Source organism: Hipposideros armiger, unplaced genomic scaffold (genome assembly GCF_001890085.2).
Source record: "Hipposideros armiger isolate ML-2016 unplaced genomic scaffold, ASM189008v1 scaffold_554, whole genome shotgun sequence".
Lineage (NCBI taxonomy): Eukaryota > Metazoa > Chordata > Mammalia > Chiroptera > Hipposideridae > Hipposideros > Hipposideros armiger.
The window spans coordinates 401,542-423,126 of NW_017731904.1; the positions used below are offsets into that span (position 1 = coordinate 401,542).

Below are 21,585 nucleotides of genomic sequence, written 5' to 3' on the forward strand. Positions count from 1 at the left end.
TACACACACACACACAAACTACTCGTATTGCAAGACATTGCTCGTTTACCAAGTTAAAATGAATTAATTGGTTGGTGCAAAAGTAATGGCGGTTTTAGACATGACAAGTAATAGCACTAACCACTATTACCTTTGCATCAGCCTGATAGAAATGTTTGCTCGTCTTGCGGAACTCTCGCAAACCAAGTTACTCGCAATGCATTTTCAAAACTAGTCAAACTATACAGTTAACTGAGTATATACTTTTTTTAATTAAAATTTATTGGGGTGACAATGGTTAGTAAAATTACATAGGTTTCAAGTGTACAATTCTGCAGTATATCGTCTATATATCACATTGGGTGCTCACCGCCCAGAGTCAGTTCTCCTTTTTTCACCGTATATTTGACCACCTTTATCCTCTTCTACTATCCTCCCTCCCCACTTATCTTCTGGTAACCGCTGAACTATTGTCTGTGTCTATGAGTTTTTGTTTATTTGTCTTGTTCCTTTGTTGCTTTCAGTTTTATATCCCATGTATCAGTGAAGTCATATGGTTCTTGACTTTTTCTGTCTGACTTATTTCGCTTAGCATAATAATCTCAATATCCATTCATGTTGTCCCAAATGACACTATTTCATCTTTTCTTATGGCAGAGTAGTATTTCATTATGTATTTATACCACATCCTCTTTATCCAGTCATCTATCATAGGACACTTTGGTTGTTTCCATGTGTTGGCCACTGTAAATACAGCTGCAATGAATATTGGAGCACATATATCTTTGCAGATAATGTTTTCAGACTTTTGGGGTATATATGTATGTACCCAGGAGAGGGATTACTGGGTCATATGGTAATTCTATTTTTATTTTTTGAGGAATCTCTATACTGCCTTCCATAGTAGCTGCACCAATCTGCATTCCCACCAACAGTGTATGAGGGTTCCTTTTCCTCCACAGCCTCTCCAACACTCAATATCATTTATCTTGTTAGTGATAGCCATTCTAACTGGTGTGAGGTGATAGCTCATTGTGGTTTTTATTTGCATTTCTCTGATGATTAGTGATGTTGAGCATCTTTCAATATGTCTATTGGCCATCTGTATGTCCTCTTTGGAGAAATGTCTACTCAGGTCCTCTACCCATTTTTTTTTATTTTTGGTTTTGTTTTTTTGATTTTCTTATATGTTTTGGATATTAGCTCCCTATTGGAGGTGTTGTTTGCAAAATCTTCTCCCATTCAGTTGATTGCCTCTTTGTTGATGGTTTCTTTTGCTGTGCAGAAGCTTTTTAGTTTTATATAGTCCTGTTCATTTATGTTAGCTTTTGCTTCCCTTGCTTCTGAGGTCAAATTCATAAAATCCTCTTTGAACCCAAGGTCCATAAGTTTAGTACTTATGTTTTCTTCTATGCAGTTTGTTAATTCAGGCCTTATGTTTAGGTCTTTCATCCATTTTGAGTTCATTTTGATACTTGGTGACAGATAGCATTCTAGTATCATTCTTTTGCATGTGGCTTTCCAATTCTCCCAGCACCCTTTATTGAAGAGGCTTCCTTTTCTCCATTGTATGTTTTTGGCTCCTTTGTCAAAAATTATCTGTCCATATTTATGTGGGTTTATTTCTAAATTTTCAATTCTATTCCATTGGTCTGTGTGTCTGTTTTTCTGCCAATAACATGCTGTTTTGATTATTGTTGTTCTGTAGTTCAAGCTGAATCAGGGAGTGTGATACCTCCAGCATTGTTCTTTTTTCTTAGGACTGCTCTGGCTATTCTGGGTCTTTTGTGGTTCCATACAAATCTGATGATTTTTTTATTCTATTTCTTTAAAAAATACCATTGGGATTTTGCTGGGCATTGCATTAATTCTGTATATAGCTTTGGGCAATATGGCCATTTTTATCTATGTTGATTCTTCCATTTCATGAACACCGCATGTCTTTCCATTTCTTTGTGTCTTCTTCAATTTCTTTTAAGAATATTTTATAGTTTTCAGTACATAGGTCCTTCACATCCTTGGTTAAGTTTATTCCTAGGCATTTTATTCTTTTTGTTGCAATTGTAAATGGAGTTTTTTTTTATTTCTATTTCTGATATTTCATTGTTAGTATATAGGAATGCAATTAATTTTTGTATGTTGATTTTGTAGCTGGCAACTTTACTGTATTTGCTTATGGTTTCTAATATTGGGTTGTTGGAAAAGTCATGACGCATTTTTGCAATGAAAAACATAGAAAAAACTACGTCATGACTTTTCCGACAACCTAATTAATAGCTTTGTGGTGGAGTCTTTAGGGTTTTCTGTATAAAGCATCATGTCATCTGCAAAAAGTGACAATTTAGCTTCTTCATTCCTAATTCGGATGCCTTTTATTTCTTTTTCTTGCCTGATTGCTCTGACTAGGGCTTCCAATACTATGTTGAATAACAGTGGTGATAGGGGACAACCCTGTCTTGTTCCTGAACGCAGAGTGAGAGGCTTCAGTTTTTTAATGTTAATTATGATATTAGCTGAAGGTTTGTCATATATGGCCTTTATTATGTTAAAGTATTTTCCTTCTATACCCATTTTTAAGTGTTTTAATCATAAATGGATGTTGTATCTTGCCAAATGCTTTTTCTCTATTGATTGATATAATAATATGATATTTGTCTTTTATTTTGTTTATGTGGTGTATCACATTGATCGATTTGTGTATGTTGAACCATCTTTGTGCCCCTGGGATAAACCCCACTTGATTGTGATGTATAATCTTTTTAATACATTGTTGTATTCGATTTGCTAGAATTTTGTTTAGGATTTTTGCATCTGTATTCATCATGGTCTGTAATTTTCTCTTCATGTGTTATTCTTACCAGGTTTTGCTATCAGGATAATGTTGGCCTCATAAAGTGAGTTATAAACTATTGCCTCTTTCATTTTTTGGAAGTGTTTGAGGAGGACAGGTATTAAATCATCTTTGAAAGTTTCATAGAATTCACTAGTGGAGCCATCTGGTCTGGACTTTTGCTTTTTGGAAAGTTTGGGATCACTGATTCAATTTCCTTACTGTTGCTCGCCCTATTTAGATTTTCTAATTCTTTGTGATTCAGTCTAGGAAGACTATATATTTCTAAGTACTTGTCCATTTCTTCTAGGTTATTGAATTTGGTGGCATATAGTCTTTCGTAGTATTCTTGGATAATCCTTTGTATTTCTGTGGCATCCATCGTAACTTCTCCTCTTTCATTTCTGATTTTGTATGTTTGTGTCTTTTCTCTTTTTATCTTAGTAAGTCTAGCCAGGGGTTTGTCAATTTTATTAATCTTTTCAAAGAACCAGCCTTTGTTGCATTAATTTTTTTCTATTGCCTTTTTGTTCTCTATTTCATGTAGTTCTGTTCCGATTTTTATTCTTTCCTTCCTTCTGCTGACTTTGGGTTTCATTTGATTTTATTTTTTCTAGCTCTTCAAGGTGTAATGTGAGGTTGTTTACCTGGGATTTTTCTTTTTTCTTGAAATAGGCCTAATTATATAAATTTCTCTCTTATTTCCTGCTTTCACTGCATCCCAATAATTTTGATAAGATGTACTTTTATTCTCATTTGTTTCTGTATATTTTGATCTCTCTTTTCATTTCTTCTTTGACCCAGTCATTCTTTAATAGCAAGTTGTTTAGCGTCCACACATTTGTGGTTTTTCCTGCTTTCTTTTTGTAGTTGATATCTAATTTCAAAGTCTTGTGATCGAAGAATATGCTTCGTATGATTTCAATCTTCATAAATCTGCTGAGGCTCATTTTATGTTGCAATGTATGGTCTATCCTTGAGACTGTTCCATGTATACTAGAAAAGCATATATAGTCTGATGTTCTAGGATGAAGTGCTCTATAAATGTCAATTATGTCCATTTCATCTAATGTGTCATTTAGGGCTCATATTTCCTTATTTATTTTCTGTTTGGATGATCTATCCATAACTGTCAATGATGTATTTAGGTTCCCTACTGTAATTGTAGTTTGGTCATTTCTCCCTTTAGTTCTGTTAGTAGTTGCTTTATATACTTTAGTGCTCCCTGATTGGGGGCATAAATATTGATGACTGTTATGTCTTCTTGTTGTTATATCCCCTTTATCATTATGAAATGTCTGTCTTTTGTCATCTTTGTATCTTGTTATCTTTTTTTATCCTGATATCAGTATGAATCAGATGAACATCTGCTTTTCTCTGAATATGATTTCTTGGAGTAGCAATCTCCACCCTTTCACTTTGAGTCTATATTTGCCCTTGTAGCTGAGATGTGTCTCTTGGAGACAGCATATGGGTGGGCTTTGTTTTTGGATCCAATCCGCTACTCTGTGCCTTTTTATTGCAGAGCTCAAGCCATTTACATTTAGGGTAATTAATTATAAATGAGGATTTCCTATCATTCTATCTTTGGTTTTCTGGTGGCTCGGTGGCTTCATTGTTTCTTTGCCTTTGTGTTGCTGTCTGTTGTTTCAGTGTGGTGGTATTCTATGATTTCCCCCCCTGCTTCTTCCTTTTTTATGTTATATATTTCAGTTCTGGATTTTTTTGACTGGTTACCATTAAGTTTATGTAAAAGAAAGTTTCATATTTACAGTAGTCCTTTTGGTTGAGCACGTTTCTTATCTCAGGTTCAGACCTTTACTCTCTCCCCATTTACGTTTTTGTTTTCACAAGTTATCCCTACTTATTTACTGAGTACATTTTATTTCATGTAAATTAAAGTTGATGCAATAATAACATATCATAATGAAAGTGAAAAGACAATCCACCAACTAGCAGAAGATACAATATACATAACCAAAGGAAGAGTAAATATATAGATAACTCCTATGAGCCTACTTGAAAAAGTAGAGAAATGTAGAACAATAAACAAAAGGTTTGCACAGAGAAAACCAATAAAACTCACCAAGCTATGAAAAAAAAGTTTGAACATGTAAATTATAAAAAATGAATTACCTTTAAAAAAAGTAAGGAATCATGAATGTATTAGTAGTTAGGGAAATGAAAATTAAAACTGAAATAAAGTATCAATACATATATATTATGTAGGCATTAAAAAGTTGAACTATACACTCATTGATGAGAAAATGGAACAATGGGAACTCTCATATATTGTGAAATGTATATGGTCCCACTAGAAAAGTAATACCTTTGGTATTATGAATTATTTGGTAATAACTTGTAAGCCTGTGTCCCTAGGTATACACCCTAGAAAAACCTTTATATTAGCTCAAATGTACATAAACAATAGAATAAACTGAGGTTCATTCATCTAATTGAATACTATACAATGAAAATAAATCAAAACCACATGGAACAAGGTGGACAAATATCATAAACAATATTGAGTGAAAGATACATAGCTCAAAAGTACATCTAGTTTAATCCATTTAGGTAAACATTAAAAGGAAACCTAAACTATATATTGTTAACGGATGCATTCTTTGGTGGTGAAATGGTGCAGAAAAGCTACAAAATACTTTTCACCAAAGGATACATATCTCTAATGTAAGTGGCACATAGGCAGATCCTAAGATATTGGCAATATTTTGTTCCTGACCTAATGTTTAATATGAGTGCCAGCTCTATTATTTTTCCTTTAATTTGTGTAGATCTTATATGTCCTTCATGTATTACATAATTCACTGTACAAATCCCAATAAAATGTCAGATCATGTTTTTCCTTTGACAAAACCCTCCAATGCTTTCTGTATCTCGCTAGGAATACAAATTAGGTTGGCTAGCGATTACCTTCCGTATTGAAGATTTACTTTCAGTTTTTCATTTTTCTTTTTCTTCAAGTCTGGAAGTGTTCTATAATAGGTCTGACTTTTAGTAGTTTCAATCTGCCATTTATTTCTGCTAAGGTAGATTCCAATTGTGTTTTATTTTCCTTGTGACTTAACTTGATCTCTGCATTTCCTTGACTTCTCTTTTTGTGACCTTTCAACTGGTCCTTGTTACCTATTCATTTTATCCTATTTTCTTCTCACGATTATTTGCTCCTTACCCTACATCTTCATATATTCTGTTGTGAATGCGAATCTGCGTTGTGACATTTTTCTTCTGGATCCTATATAGTCCTCTACTGATAGTGTTAAAAGCAACAGAGTAACACATGTACTTATCTTTCCTTGAACACTTCTTACCTTTCAGGCACTAAATTGTATATATTAAGCACATTACATGCACTGTTTCATTAATTTAACAAATATCATTATATTTTATTATATTTACTCTATTGATGAATAATATGAACTCTAGGAAGGTTAAATAAAAACTTCCAGAGTTGGAAGAGGGTTGGCACATATGTTTATCTGACTTTGGAATCTCTGCTCCTAAAGTCTGCCCTTTCTGTCACTCTGTTTTGAATTATGTTTCAAATTGGAACTTTTGAATATACAGCAATAGATCTGCTTGTTATTAAGAGAGCTTCAGTTCTAAAAAAGCTAAATACATATTAATAAGATCCCTATGTGTCCCCTTTCTTTCTACTTAAATATGGAATTTTCAGCCTCCGTCTAGAGGCTGAATGCAATTGGATTTTGGTCTTGGGGAGGGGACGGTGTGAAGTAAGTATTATTCTGCCTTCCTTTAAGTCAGTGAAACTTGAAAAATATGGATGCCATATTCTTCTAGTTATGTAGTTGGTACAGTCTGTGAGTCATGGGCTAGATGGGTAATGGTTTGGAGGTTTTTAGCTCTTTTTAAATCAGGTAGATGTTTCATGAAGCCAAACCACTTTTTGAGCATGAGTGGGTTTTCTCAGTTCCTCTAGATTACAGTTAGTTCACCCATTACTAGATTTTAAGTTTGTCATCAGTGACAGGGATTGCTAACTTTCTCTAAAAATCCTACTTGGCATTTTAATAACAAAATTTGAAAACAATATATTAGAAGCTGCTAGGAAGAAGCAACTTTGCATCAGAAGTTGATTGAAATCTGGTTTTGCCCTGCTTTGCTCTATATAAACACGACTCTATGTGTGTTATTTATGTGAATATACTGTCTCTCCAGCAAGAATATCAGTAACTTCAGAGCATGGTTCTGACTTCCACTTCTCTTGATTCTAATGAGTAAGTAGTTCAGTAATTTGTATTAAGTTGGCATTAAGTAATACCTTAGGGGAAAATACTTTCAGGGTGCCCAATCTGAAATAAGTCAAGCCTAACATATGTTAAATAACCATTGCTGAGGAAAGAAAATATTGGAAATGTAAATTACCCACATTTACATTCAATAATATTTATGTCATATTTATTCAGACTCTGTGTTAATTATTTTTTCAAATCATGTAATAATCCAAATTTGGTGAATATAAAAACACATTATTTTTCAAAGAGATACTGTTTTTGACATGGATGAAATGCTACTTAATGCATTTGTCAAATAAATAGGAAATGCAGAATTGTGAATTGATAATATTACAACATGTCCTCACTTCTCACATATTTACTATTGATGCCTCATAGTAAGAATCTCATTTACAAAACTCATTGTTTTTGATGGAGTTCATCTGGAAAATCGCAGACACTGTGGCCTATTCATAAAATAATTCAGACATGGGAATGATAACTATTTTCCAGTGATAACATAAAGACCCTATTTCTTTGCTGTTTTGGTAACTTTTAAGTCATATTGGAAAAATCTACGATAGTCAATGGTTTCTTTCAGAGTGGAAATATTGGAGGCTTCATTATGAGTAATATCAAACTCTGTATTTAAAAAATAAGAACAATTCCAGAAGCTCAACAAATTGTGTGTGTGTGTGTGTGTGTGTGTAAAAGGTATCTATGATATATGAACAGTACTGAGACACTTAGATAATTAAAATTCATCTCTAAGTAGTTTACTATAACCTCAAAAGTATATCTACATATAGTCAAGATGTATAAATGATCTAAGAATGAAGTCTTAATCTGCCCTGGGTACCTGGTAAATTTCAAATTGTACACTAGAAAAAATGACTATTGCAAAGGTGAAGAATCAAACTGAAAGAAGTAGTAATTCTAACACTTTTATGAGACTTAAAACAATCTAATTGTGAATTATTTTCCCATTCTACATTTTAAATGTCCAGATTCAGGCTAGGCTCAAGAAAGGAAAATGGAATTTTGAGTGAGAGGCTTACACTTTGGGAAGGAATATCAGTCATGTATTTGTCATCACCATGTCTTTAAATATTTATGTGTAATTCATACATGAATTTGTTATCACATCAAGCAATATAACTTATTATTTTTAGGATCTTTTATTGTTTATTAATATTAGAAATAGTGACTTAAGATCTGTACCCTTATATAAGAAGTCAAATTATTTACTGGAAAAAGTAGTCCTCACTTGTTTGAAAACATTCTCTTACTTATACAATTTCATATAATCATATGATGTTTTATTTGTGGAAGACTAACCCTTCTCTGGAAGAACAAGCTACAAGAAATGATCTGCCTAGTGGTGACCACAATTTGGATGCCCAGTTGGTAACCAAATCTCAGTAGTCTTGGACTAATCCATCATTTTCCTCTGCCAAGTTAACTTCTCCCCTCTTCAGTATTTTAGTGAATTGATGTCTCCTTGCAGTTAGTCAACAGCCAGGAATCTGGAGGTATACAAAACACCTTTGTTCCTTTGTTACTCGTAGACTTTCACCAAATCCTGTAAATTGCACATTTTTACCTATTATGAATCTGTCCCCTCCTATCCATTGCTATAGTAAAGCTTTTGTCAGTGTCCTCATCATCTCTTTGGGCTAATGAAATGCCCCTCTCTTCACTCACCTGTCATTCTGCTGCCCTGCAGAATGGCTCTGTGTCATCAGCTGGTAAATTAGAAAATCATTAAATTGTCAATAAGATGTCCTTAAGATCCTATATAACTTGTCTCCCATTCGCCCCTTTCATCTGGTCTCTTACTAGCCTCTCACCTTGAACACTAATTGTAGCCCTTCCAAATATCATACAATTTCCTATCCACACCAGGCTGTTTCCTGACTTCCTTTGTTCATGTTGTTCTTTGCTGAAAGTTATCCGCACCCCCTACCTTCCTTCACCATGCCTTTTCTGACTGGCATACTCATTTTTCAACATTCAGTTCAAATAAGTAAAATTGATAACCCCCTTTTATGTGTTCTGTATACACATGTCTTTAACAGGACCTATGACACTTTATTACACACGTCTATTGACTTGTCTGTTTGGCCATGGTACAATGAAAGTCACTCAGGTGTAGATCCTCTGCTTTATTCATCTTCATTTCTTAGGAAACTTGCAATATTTTAGAAAAAGAATACGTATTTAATAAATGCTTATTGAATTGATAGATGAAGTAACAAAAGTTAATACCTGTATTTTCAAAAGGTATTTCAGGTGGGAGTCATATTTTTTTATTACTGTTGAGAGGCACTGTCTGGAAAGAAAAAAATAACAGTCTGTTTAAAATTGGGTGGGAAAACATATTAACCTTAGCACATTTATCACAAGTTCTGCTTTGTCCATGATTCTGTAGCGAACAGTTTTGAAAGGATTACTGTTGACATAATTTTAAAAACTATTTCAGATGGATGCTATATATAAACTTTGTATAACTTGATAGGCTACAAACATATTTGAAAACTTTAGTACTCCCAAGAAATCCATGACAAATTAACCAAACCTCTCAAAAACTGTTCATTATATCAAACTACTCTTAATTCAAAATGTAAATTGCAAAGGGTTTCATAAACAGATAACGACAAATACTAGCATCAACAAATGTTAACTATAAAAAAATGTTAAAAATGCAAAATCTTGTAGAGAATTTCTTTCAGAATTAACGTCATATATAGATGGGGTTGTCTTTGACACCAAACTCCTGTTTTATCTTTCCTAAGCTTCTCTTGTTGTTCTAGCTTTATCTATGCTTAGGTGCAATAGATGTGAGTTGAGCAGAAATTCTCCTGGCTTCACTGTTCAAAATGATTTTCTCAAACATTATTGACTTTGCCTTCCTGTTTATCCTGAAAACTCCTGAATTGAATAGAATAATGATTCAAAGAACACAAAAACATAGTGTTAAAAACACACCAACATATTTAACAGTAGCTGTGGTCTCAGCCTTTATTAAATCATCTCTTTAGCTGGATTCCATCCAACAGTTCAAAGACAAAAATGCATAAAATACGTAAACGTCAATGAAGATTTAGGAAAAAAATATTAAAAGATTTTAGCTATTATAGAAAGGGTTTTCATACAAAACCTGATCCTAAAACTTAAAAGATCCCCAAGATCTGCTTCAGTACCTTGCTATTAAGCATTATATCTATTTTATAGAAAAACTCCTAGGAACTAATTAACATATGTGATTTGCTGAACTTCTTTTTTAAATTAAATTTATTGGGGTGACAATGGTTAGTAAAATTACATAGGTTGCAAGTGTACAATTGTGTGATATATCATCTATATGTCACATTGTGTGCTCACCACCCGGAGTCAATTGTCCTTCCGTCACCAGTATTTGACCCCTTTACCCCCTTCTAAAATGTAGCCTAGTCAGGGAAGAGGGAGACTGAAGTCAAAGCTCCTTCTGTCTAGTGCTCGTTCTTTTATTGACATCATAAAGGGTCTGAGGAGGGCAGGCAGACCAGCACTGTATTTCAGAAAGCAAAGTCCTCGAAGTCACCAAGATGGCAAAGTAAATGATCCCAGCCTCCATCTCCCTACAACGATCAACAATTAGACAGCTATCCACAAAGAGAAACAGCCCTGGGAGGGCTCAGGAATCCATCTAAGAAACTTCAGCAACACAGTGGAAAAAAACCCAGGAATAACTGCACTAAAAGGGGAGAACAGCTTAAGTGTTGGGATAACTGGATGTTCTCATACAAAAGAATCAAACTGGAACACTATCCTGAACCATTTGCAAAAATTAACTCAACATGGATTAAGGACATAGATAAAACCAGAATCTGTAAAAATCCTAGAGGAAAACATAAGAAAAAAGCCTCTTGACGTTGGTTTTTGCAATGATTTTTTGGATATTACACCCACACCACAAGAAACAAAAGCAAAAATCAAATAGTGGGACTACATCAAACTAAAAATCTTCTGAACAGCAAAGGAAACAATGAACAAAGTAAAAGAGTAACCTGAAGTTCCAGAGAAAATATTTGCAAACCATATATCTGATAAGGGCTTAATATCCAAAATATATAAGAAACCCATACAACTCAAGAGCAAAATAATAATTCAATTAAAAATGGGCATAGGACTTGAATAGACACTTCTCCTAAGAATACATACAAATGGCAAACAAGTGCATGAAGAACATCACTAACATCAGGGAAATGCAAATCAAAACCATAATGAGCTATCACCTCACACCTGTTAGAATGGCTCTTATCAAAAAGATGAGATAACAATGCATCCATCAATGAATTAGTGGACAAAAAAATGGTGGTACACACACACACACACACACAAATGGAATGTTATTCAGCTAAAACTGAAATAAATCCTCTTATTTTTTACTACATTGATGAGACTTGAGGGCATTATGCTAAGAGAAATTAGTCAGACAGAGAAAAATACCATATGATCTCAATTAGATGTGGATTCTAAAAAAAGAATGCATAGAAACAGAAAACAGATTGGTTGTTGTCAGGGGCTGAATCGGGGGGAAATGGGGAGATCGTCAAAGGGCAGAAACTTTCAGTTATACCGTAAATAAGCTCTGGAGATCTATGGTACAGCATTGGGACTATAGTTCACAATACTGTATGCTATACATAAAAGTTGTGTGAGAATAGAGCTTTAATATTAAACAACAAAATGGTAATTCTGTGAGTGAAGGATTTCTTAACCTTATTGTGGTTAACATTTTGCAATGTATGATTTTGTGTGTATCAGATAATCACATTGTATACATTAAATTTATACAATGTTAAATGTCAATTATGTCTCATTAACATTTTTAAAAAAATAAAACAAAACAAAAGTCAGCCTTTATGAAGCTGAAAAGGTACCTGTGCTAGATAACATTTGAGAAAGTTAAGGTTGGGCACAGAATACAATTGAAGTGCAATAAGCACTGTTTGAGAGTTAAACACTAGTTTTAGTCATGGCTAAACTATTAACTATCTGTGTGATGGTTGAAGAATGTTTGGATTTCTCTGTGTTTTAGTTTCCTTTATAGAAGAGAAGTAGTATTGGGAGTTGGGGTCCATCTAGACCAGCGGTTCTCAACCTTTCACAGGGGTCACCTAAGACCATTGGAAAACACATATTTTCGATGGTCTTAGGAACCGAGACACCGCTCCTCTATCCGTCTCCAGATCCACATGCAGATACGCCCACATACGAGTACCCGGCGACCCCTGTGAAAGGGTCTTTCGACCCCCAAAGGGGTCACGACCCACAGGATGAGAACTGCTGATCTAGACTGTACTCCACTGTCCCGGGGTTGTAGGGAAGGGGTGGAGGAGTTAGGTTCTGAAGCTAGTTTGTCCCTGACAAGTTTCCTCTACTCATTGCAGCAGAGCTTTTGCTTTGTCCAGATTAACCCTGTAGACACCTGCCCAGTGGTGAAGGCCACCAGACTTCTGTGAGGGTACAGGCAATGGCAGGGTGAGGCAGGAACAAAATGAAAACTGCTTGCCCTACCCATCTTCTCACAGTCTCCACCTTTCTCTCTGTGCCCCAGGTAGGGGGCAGTTACAAATCACAACCCTCCACCAAACCAGTTCAAAACAATTTTTTGTCTCTCAGAGATTTACCACTTTTTAAAGATTTTGTTGGATTTGATGTCTCTTTCTTTTTACAATGTGTGTGTGTATGTATGTGTATATGTATGTATATATACATACAGTAATAGCTCGGTTTGTGAGCACAATTTGTTCTGGAAACAAACTACTCATATTGCAAGACATCGCTCGTTTACCAAGTTAAAAATGTATTATTAGAGTGGTGCAAAAATAATTGTGGTTTTTGCCATTATGAGTAATGGTACAAACCGCTATTACTTTTGCACCAACCTAATACAAATATTTGCTCATCTTGCAGAAAACTTGCAAACCAAGTTACTCACAATCCAAGGTTTTACGGTGTGTGTGTGTGTGTGTGTGTGTGTGTGTGTGTGTGTGTGTGTTACTTATTTTGGAACAAGGAAACTACAGCGTTTGTCAGTATATCATTTTGGAGGGAAACTATACCGATCCAGCAATTGGTTATAAAATGAAAATTTAGATTAGGCTATATCAAAAGTCCTCTCTAGTCCTACCCATTCTATGATTATACGGTGTGAGGCTGACTATTTTTGGGGGAAAAAGAGTGACACACATGGAAAAACACAATAGTTTAATAAAAGAATGTGGCCTTTGCAAAATTAGACCTGATCTCAGTCCTGCCACTAATGAACTAAGTGGTATTAGGCAAATTAAGTAATTTCAAGTTCCAGAGCTTCAGTTTCCTTGATTCTGAGGTAAGATAATATGTATTATCACAGGGCTGTAGGGAGAACTAGATGAAATAATGTATGCAAAATGTATAACAATGCCACAAAGTGATGGTTAGTAATAGTCACTAAAAACAATTTTCCCTCATCTTATATTTTTATATCAGGCTTTTCTTTAGAAATTTATGTCATATACCTCCCACATCCCATTATTTGTTCATTCAGTTCAGAACAACTTTAATTCCACATAAACTCATACTGAACCACTGGTAACTTCTCCAAAGTTAGCTTCTCAGTTAAGTCTATTCTTTTAAATAATACATGCGTGCATTTTGATATCAGAATCAATTAGGATTTGTTCATTTGCTGTCGCTTGAGTTTTCCAATTTGAGTTCACATTCCTCTGTTTATACCAGTCATTTTTAGGGAGTTCCAGGGAGGAATTTAAAGCAAGGGATGGTGACTTTCAAAGTATGAAAATTCAGTTATACAAAGAGTTTAGTGACACATGCACACTCAAAATCACATAGTGAATGAGAAAAAAAATCATTGAAAATGTAATAACTGATAGCAGAGATATTTTAAAATGAATGTTAGATTGTTCTGGAAGGTGTTAGCAGTTCTTCAATTGTATCTGAATAGCTGTGAGGAATAGATAATTATTAGCAGAATTTGCCAAAGGGAGATATCTATTAAAAGTACAATAACTTCCATGATACTAGTGAAAGGACAGTTTTTACAATCAACTGAAAAATTCTGGCACTTGAAAACTCAGTCAGAAAGTAGTCTTGGAACAGAAATAAAATGCCTTACCTGGATATTTTCCAGATATGCATAAATTCCAAAAGTTGGTTCAGATAAAACTGACTGTGGTCATCTTCATGCTGTAGACAGCAGAATAAATTAATATTTATAGAGTGAATAAGAATGAGTACTAGATAAAAATAGGTCTGTAACTTCCTGCTGTCATTTTGTTCACCTCTTTGATAACCTTCATTCATCATTTTAGTATTTTGTTTTAAAGACCTTACAAAACTTTCCTTAACTGTATAAGCTTTCTTTTCAAAAGTGAAAAAGAAAGCTGAGCTTTAGTTGAGGATAAACCTCACAGACAGTTGGAAAAACTCCTGACATCACCAAGGTCAAACATGAATTTCTCCTAGCAGGAAGGCAGTTTTGCAGACACCAGGTCTCCCACATATGTGCATATTTTCTTTACATTTAGGTCACAGATGCCATGGCAGCATAGGACTTGACAGCTTGCCAGATGGGCCGCAGACAGAATGAGCCCCTCCATTTTTCAGGTTTACCACATCTTGCTGCCAAAATGTCAGTTAAGAGAACTTTCCATTTCATGAACGTTAAATTATTCTAGTGAGTTACAACTACTGATGCTGATAGGTCTAAATCCCACGAGTTATCAGGTGGCATTGTGTTCATTCTCCCAGAAACTTCTCATTGTAAAATGTCAGTCCTGTGGTACGTATGTAAGTATGTACACATGCATATGTACACACACAAACACACACTCACCCACTCATACCATAACTCCTTGGTTAGCTCTTCTGCAAGGGCGTTCATAGAAACCCTATGCAAGTCTGCAGGAGAATGCAACATACTCCACCATAATTGCACGATTTCACCACACGGTGGCATTAAGTTTGGGAGCTGAGGGAGTCCCTTAATTCTTGAGGTGCAAGTAATCTTATATGTCAGCATACAAACAATCTATTTTAAAAACTGCCTATTAGAGTTTCTGACAGGAAACTAATATTAGAGGGAAAAATCTTTATGTGGATTAAGGTCAAAGGTAAATTAATTTTTATATTGGGTTGTTTGGTGAGGAAGAAGGAAACTAAATTAGATAGAAAGAATAAGGTCATCACTATAATGCAATATGTTGAGTACACGCTATTAAAAAAAACCAAAAACACTTTGTGGAAATGCTATGAAACTTGAAAACTTACCCTCTAGGAATTTACATCTAGAGTCACTGGGATGACTAAATCTGAAAGGGTGATAGTGGTAAGACTTTTTTTTTTTTTTCTACAGGAGAGAAAACTAAACTTCAGGCATAGAAAGCAGGGAAAAAGGGGAGGGAAATTTAAAAAAAATTAAGACTAGAGCTAAAAGAGATAATAAGATTTGAACTGTAATATTTGGCACTTTTCTACTTTCAGAAGTTAAACCAAAGCAAGCATATAAGTAATATGACTTATTTGCATCTTTCAGTATAGCATAATCATATTCATTTTAAAACCATTTACTTGGCTTCCAGAATGATTTTGTTGGGGGGGAAATTGGCCATTGTCATATTGTCCCTTACAAAAAAAGATTTATTTAAGGAATCTCAGAAGGCTGGAGGAATGTTTCAGCAGTTGTCCATGAAATATATCATGCACTTTACTTTTCACAAACCTGAAGGCCATGCCTTTACCATAAGAAAAAAGTTAAAGCACTTTTTTTCATACAAAAATATATTGTTGTAAAGGTTCTATGAATATTTTCTTGAGCTAGAAAGAAATCTTGATTTTATGATTAATATCTATAATGTTGGCAATACTTTTTAAATCAAATTTAAGACAAAGAGAAAACAACATTTTTTTAGAAAGTCACGTCATATCATTAAGATGGGGATTTCAAAATTTTGAAATCTAGAATGATTTTTAAAGACTATCAACCTGTTTTGTGAATAATCTCATGGAACAAGAATTAAATTACCATATTTCATTATAATGCAAGCATGTTTATAAAAGGACAGGCATCTGAGATGACGAGCTTTGCAATGCCCTCTACAATTAGAGAACTCTAAAGTATCTACTGAAAGACAACGGTATCAATCACATTCAATAGAATGATAATAATGGTTATATTCCTACTATTATATACGAAGAATATTATCAGTTCAAGTTTATGTTGTTTTACTAGAAAGAAAATATAATTGTTCATAAATATTTTTCTTTCAGCTAAAATTGTGGAAATCACAGAGAATTTTGACACCACTTTAAAAATAGAATCATGAGAAGAGAACATTCACTATCTCCCTATCAAAGAGTTATTAATAGTAAATGACTACAATATCATATAGCCTCACACCCCAATTTCATAAGATCAATAACTAATATTTACATAGTCTTGACTAGGTGCAGGAACTGACTTAAGCTCCTCATTTATGTTTCCTAATTGAGTTCTTAGAATAACCATATTAGGTAAGTACAATTATTGTTCACATTTTTTAGATAAGAAAACTAAGGTGCAGAGAATTTAATAATTTGTCCAAGAGCAGACATTTGAATTTGGCAGTATGAATTCAGAACCTCAGCTTTTAAACAAGATGCCAAATCAATAAATTTAATATTCCTATTCCTGTGGTCAGAGCTAGGCCTATGCTCTAGGATTTATACATAAAAATAATCACCACTCCTAGCCTTTCATACTCATTTGCATCAAGTGCTCCTACTCCAAAACTCTACCATGTTTCCCCAAAAATCAGACTGGGTCTTATATTAATTTTCCCTCCAACAATCTACATTTATTCATTTATTCATATACAAAAATCTACATTTATTCAAACAGTAATGTCTGGCTGGCGATCTTAACTGGGGCTTATATTTGGGGTAGGGTTTATATTACAAGCATCCTGAAAATCATGCTAGGGCTTATTTTCTGGTTAGGTCTTATTTTGGGGGTAACACACTAAAAGCATAGCTGTCTTTTCTTTTGAAGCATGTCTTTCTATCAGACTTTTGAGAAATATTTGTTTATTGTCTGTCTCCTTTATTAGGATGTGAACTCTACATTCTATAACAAGTATTGAGATGTCTTGTTTGCCTCCATATGTCTAGTGTTCAGAATAGTTTCTGTCACGTGATAGGTGCTCAGTTATTATTTGTTCAATGGCAGACAACTAACAGTTTGTACATAAATGTTTTCCAAGACAATTTTGAACTATAAGTAGGTTCACTAAGCAGTTTCTTCATTATATAAGACCCTTAAAGGCAAGTACTGTATATATGGTATGCAAAAACATTTAATAAATATTTGATGTATTAATCAATTATTCAATTTTATACATGTAGTGTACTTAGCACAGTAAACCCTCATAGATCTTACTAAAATGTAATGTCTTATCTTTTGGAATATGATGCTAGAAATACCCTGGAAGAGCCAGGATTTGAGGAGATAGAGATACAGAATGCCTTTTTCATAGTCTATCTGGAGACCACCACTATTTTTAGTTGAGAGTAAAAGCCAGCTGAATCCCCTGGACACTAAGCTGTTTGTTGGCTGAGATCTTGTTGATTTTGTTCACTACTCTACTCGTTAGTATAGGGCCTAGACACAGCAGTTACATAGTAGATATGAGTGAACAGAGAATATACAAATACCTATGCCATCACGCATATTATCAATTTTTAAATAACAGTGTCAGAGCTAGGAAAAGTTGTGGATGAGAAATGGCATTTATACTCTTTACCTATAAGTTGCTGAATTAGCCTAGACTTGGTGATATTCACTGTAAGAAATATTTATGAATTGAACCATGAAACAAACAAAAAAAGAACCATGTGACTTAATTCCCACTATGATCTGAATGACACATTGAAACCAGACATTTCTAGTGACAAGTATATACTTCACACCCCAAGATGACTATATGCTTGTCCCTGTATATAATAATGTGGATGACAACAACCCAAAGATGCCATCTTGGATGGCATATGTATAGTGAGCTCTGTGACCAGACTAGGTATGCTAAAATCCCATCTCCCTTACTTATTCTCTGTAAGACATTGGCCCATTCAAGTAATCTTTTAAATTTTCAGCACTTAATATAAAAAGAAAAGAATAGTAATTATCCTTTTATTTCTCTTGGGCCATTGCATATTAGCACATGAAGGGCCTGAGAACACTGCTTGGCACTTAATATGATTAATTATCTTTGAATATCTGTCATGCCCCAGACATTGGGGTATGTGGATATAGCTGTGAAAAAACAAAACAAAACAAAGAAACCATATATATCTATTTATATATATATATTATATATATATATATATATATATATATATATATATAATTTTGACCAATTGCTCTGAAACTCACATCTAAAATTTTGAGTAAGTCGGTAACATAGTTATGGGCTGTGGAGACTCACTGAATGGGCTCAGCTCTGTGCTCGTCTGCTCACCAGTTTCATGAACAGGATCTGGCGGAAGTCATGGAGTGCCCTCTGATTTTCTTTCTTTATATCTCATAGTATTTACCACATAGAATTATTGTGAAGAGGAAGTGTGATAAAAAGATTCAAGTCCCAGACATAAAATATATGCTCCATACATATCATCACAGTAGTGGAGCTATATGGATTTAAGAATAAACCTTAATTTACCTGAAACTAAACTGTTAAGAGATCTGTGAATTACTTCCAATGAGATAAGTTTGTTTTCTTTTAAGCAACACATGCCTTCTAAGCAAGATCAGAAATTAGGATCATACGTTTTCTCTCTTCCTCCAGGTTGAAATGAAACATGATGATTTCAGCTTTTTTTGTTAACATTGAGGACACTCTGGAGACTTTTAGATTTATTAATATTGAGGGCATTAGTTGTACTTTATAATGTTTCTTTGTGGAGATTTCAGATGCATAGCCCTGGAGCTGTCAACACTGGCTGAGTGGAGTAACCAACTCCAAAAGATATTTCTAAACAACTATCTTTTGGCCTCATTATGTTATATTTCACATAGATATATTGCAACCTAATGTACTACCTGACACTTTTTATGATGAAACACCTCAGACTAGACAAATAAAAGAGTCATGCACTGGAAATCTGTATCTGATATAAATGACAAGGTGATGGGATTTTTGCTTAAAGCAGGTAATTGGAAGATTCTACAGATAAAAACTGCCAGAATATCAAAGTTCACTGCATACTGTGCAATTTGGGTTTGAAGTAACTCAAGACATCACACAGGGAGTAAAATTCTTATCTAACAGCATGAAACTGTGTCATTAAAGCACAGACATTCATTTCTAGGTAGTTTTATTATATATATTATGAATATTAATCTGTTCTGATTGAAACTGCTGACACAGACATAAACACTCTTTAAATAGAACCAGAGTTGTGTTACTTTTCTTCCTTCAATGGTTTTCCCTTCACACTTTCTATTCCACTTACTTCCTAGTGGATTCCTGAAGAGTATGAATATGAAAACCTTAATAAGTTTCTCATAAATGATTTTTCCAAGAGACCTATTAATTTGTTATTATACCGAGGTTTCAGTCATGTGTTGATATAATTGCTTCAGTCCAAATTGTCAATAGGCATTTAGATAAATATTTCATTATGTTTCAATAAATATACTCAAATGAACATGTGTTCATTAAGCTATGTAATTCCAAATTGGGAACAATCCATAAAGATGGGAATGTTATCCTTAAAATGATCAGTTTGCAAATTGAAACCAATACTAAAAAGGTCTTACCTTTCGAGATAACTTTCCTGGACCTTCCTTATTTTTCTGCAGATTAAGCTGAATAACAGATTTATCTTTCTGAAATATTCTGTGGCTCCCCAAACAGTAATCACTGAAGGAAAAAAAAAATGAACATGATTATTTCCTCCCGTAGCACCCCTAAGTGTATATTTTCCTCTCTGACTTTATTTCCTTTATTTTTGGAACTTAGTTTGGTAAAAGTTTATATATATCCTCATATTAATTTTAAATGACAAGATATTACAATTATTTTCTAATGCCTTAAGTTAGAAAATGATTAGATACCTTTAGAGTGGACATAATAAATTATAATAAAGACTATTTTACATATTCAAAGTTACTTTTACCCAGCCATCTGGAAGCTAAGGACAGCATACTTCCGGGAGGTCTAACTGATGCCACAAAGTATATGTGAGGACCACTGTGTCACAGAAGCAGAGCAGTGGGGTGGAAATGTCATGGGCTTTAAAGACAGATTTACTAGCTCTATAACCTTATGCAGTTCAATTAAACTATCTGAAGCTCAGTATTTTCCTTTTTAGACTTGCGATATTAATTAATGTCTGTCAAAAGATTCACAAGCAGATTAAACAGGAAAAAATATCTCTTCATATTTCTATTGGTGTGATATGTGTTCTTCCCCTTCTTTCCTTTCTCTCTCCCTCTTTCCCCCTTCCTCTCCCTCTATTTCTCCCCCTCCCTTCCCCTCTCCCCCCCAACTCTATCTCTGTAACTATTTCCTGATCACAGATGAAATGATGAGCACAATGAATTAAATGAATTACTGATTTACAGTGTAAATCTGGCCCCTATTCTTTTTAAGTGAAGGGCTTTTACTAAGTCATCTCCTCTACAACTCTAAATTTTGATATCTCTAATGATTGAGTCATTTTTTAAAAAGGATGAATTATATTAATGTACTTTGTTTAAGGATCTTGGTTAAATATACAAAGGATTTCAGGAGAAAGAAACTTATATTAATAATTTCGGGCCCTTAAAGTGATATATTCATTTACCTGGAAAATTCACTAAATGTTATGGACCACCTCTTCCCAACAATGTCAGACAAATAAAACATTACTATGTTGGCATGCTACTAAATTCTCTGTAAATGTTTTTATTTTGACAATTGCTATTTCTTTTAAGAAAGCTCAACACCTATCCACTTGTCCAAGTGGTAAAAGTATTTATGACATGTTCCATGTCCCGTTTCCAGTCCTCCTATTAGTCAACACTAGGTTTCTGTCCTGGTGCTATCCATAGGGCTCTTACATTGTTCCCTGAGTTATTTTTACTGCTAGTCTAGACATGAAATGGCATGTGTATTCCAGAGTTCATGGAATCATTGACTCCTGCCTGCCACCTCGCTGACTTCTACTCCAGTGACTATTCTCGTATTCTATCACATATACTCACCTCCTCTCCTTTTACCTCCCTAAACTTAACTCCTCTTTCCTTACTTAGAGTTCTATTTTTCTGTTCCTATTCTGGGAACCAACTTAAGAGTAGTGACCCACCTTGATCTAAAAGCTACCTTTCTCCAGCATGTTGAAGTTTGGACACTGGACTCTAGCCCAATAAATTTAACCTCAGATAAGGTTTTCTGCTTTGTTAACCTGAATTTATTTCACTCACTTGTATGTATGTTAGGGGTTACCAGATAAAAT

General features: G+C 34.2%; 1 protein-coding gene across 1 annotated transcript in view; it reads right to left on the reverse strand.

Annotated features, from left to right (window-relative positions):
- The window catches only part of PIK3C2G (phosphatidylinositol-4-phosphate 3-kinase catalytic subunit type 2 gamma), a 310,994-nt gene that overhangs the window by 248,803 nt on the left and 40,606 nt on the right, over nt 1–21,585 (reverse strand). The window contains exons 7-9 of the mRNA XM_019623621.1: nt 19,907–20,009; nt 14,228–14,298; nt 9,331–9,394 (exon numbers count right to left, since the gene is read on the reverse strand). Of these exons, the coding sequence (XP_019479166.1) occupies nt 9,331–9,394; nt 14,228–14,298; nt 19,907–20,009 (238 nt within the window). The remainder of the gene's footprint in view (nt 1–9,330; nt 9,395–14,227; nt 14,299–19,906; nt 20,010–21,585) is intronic.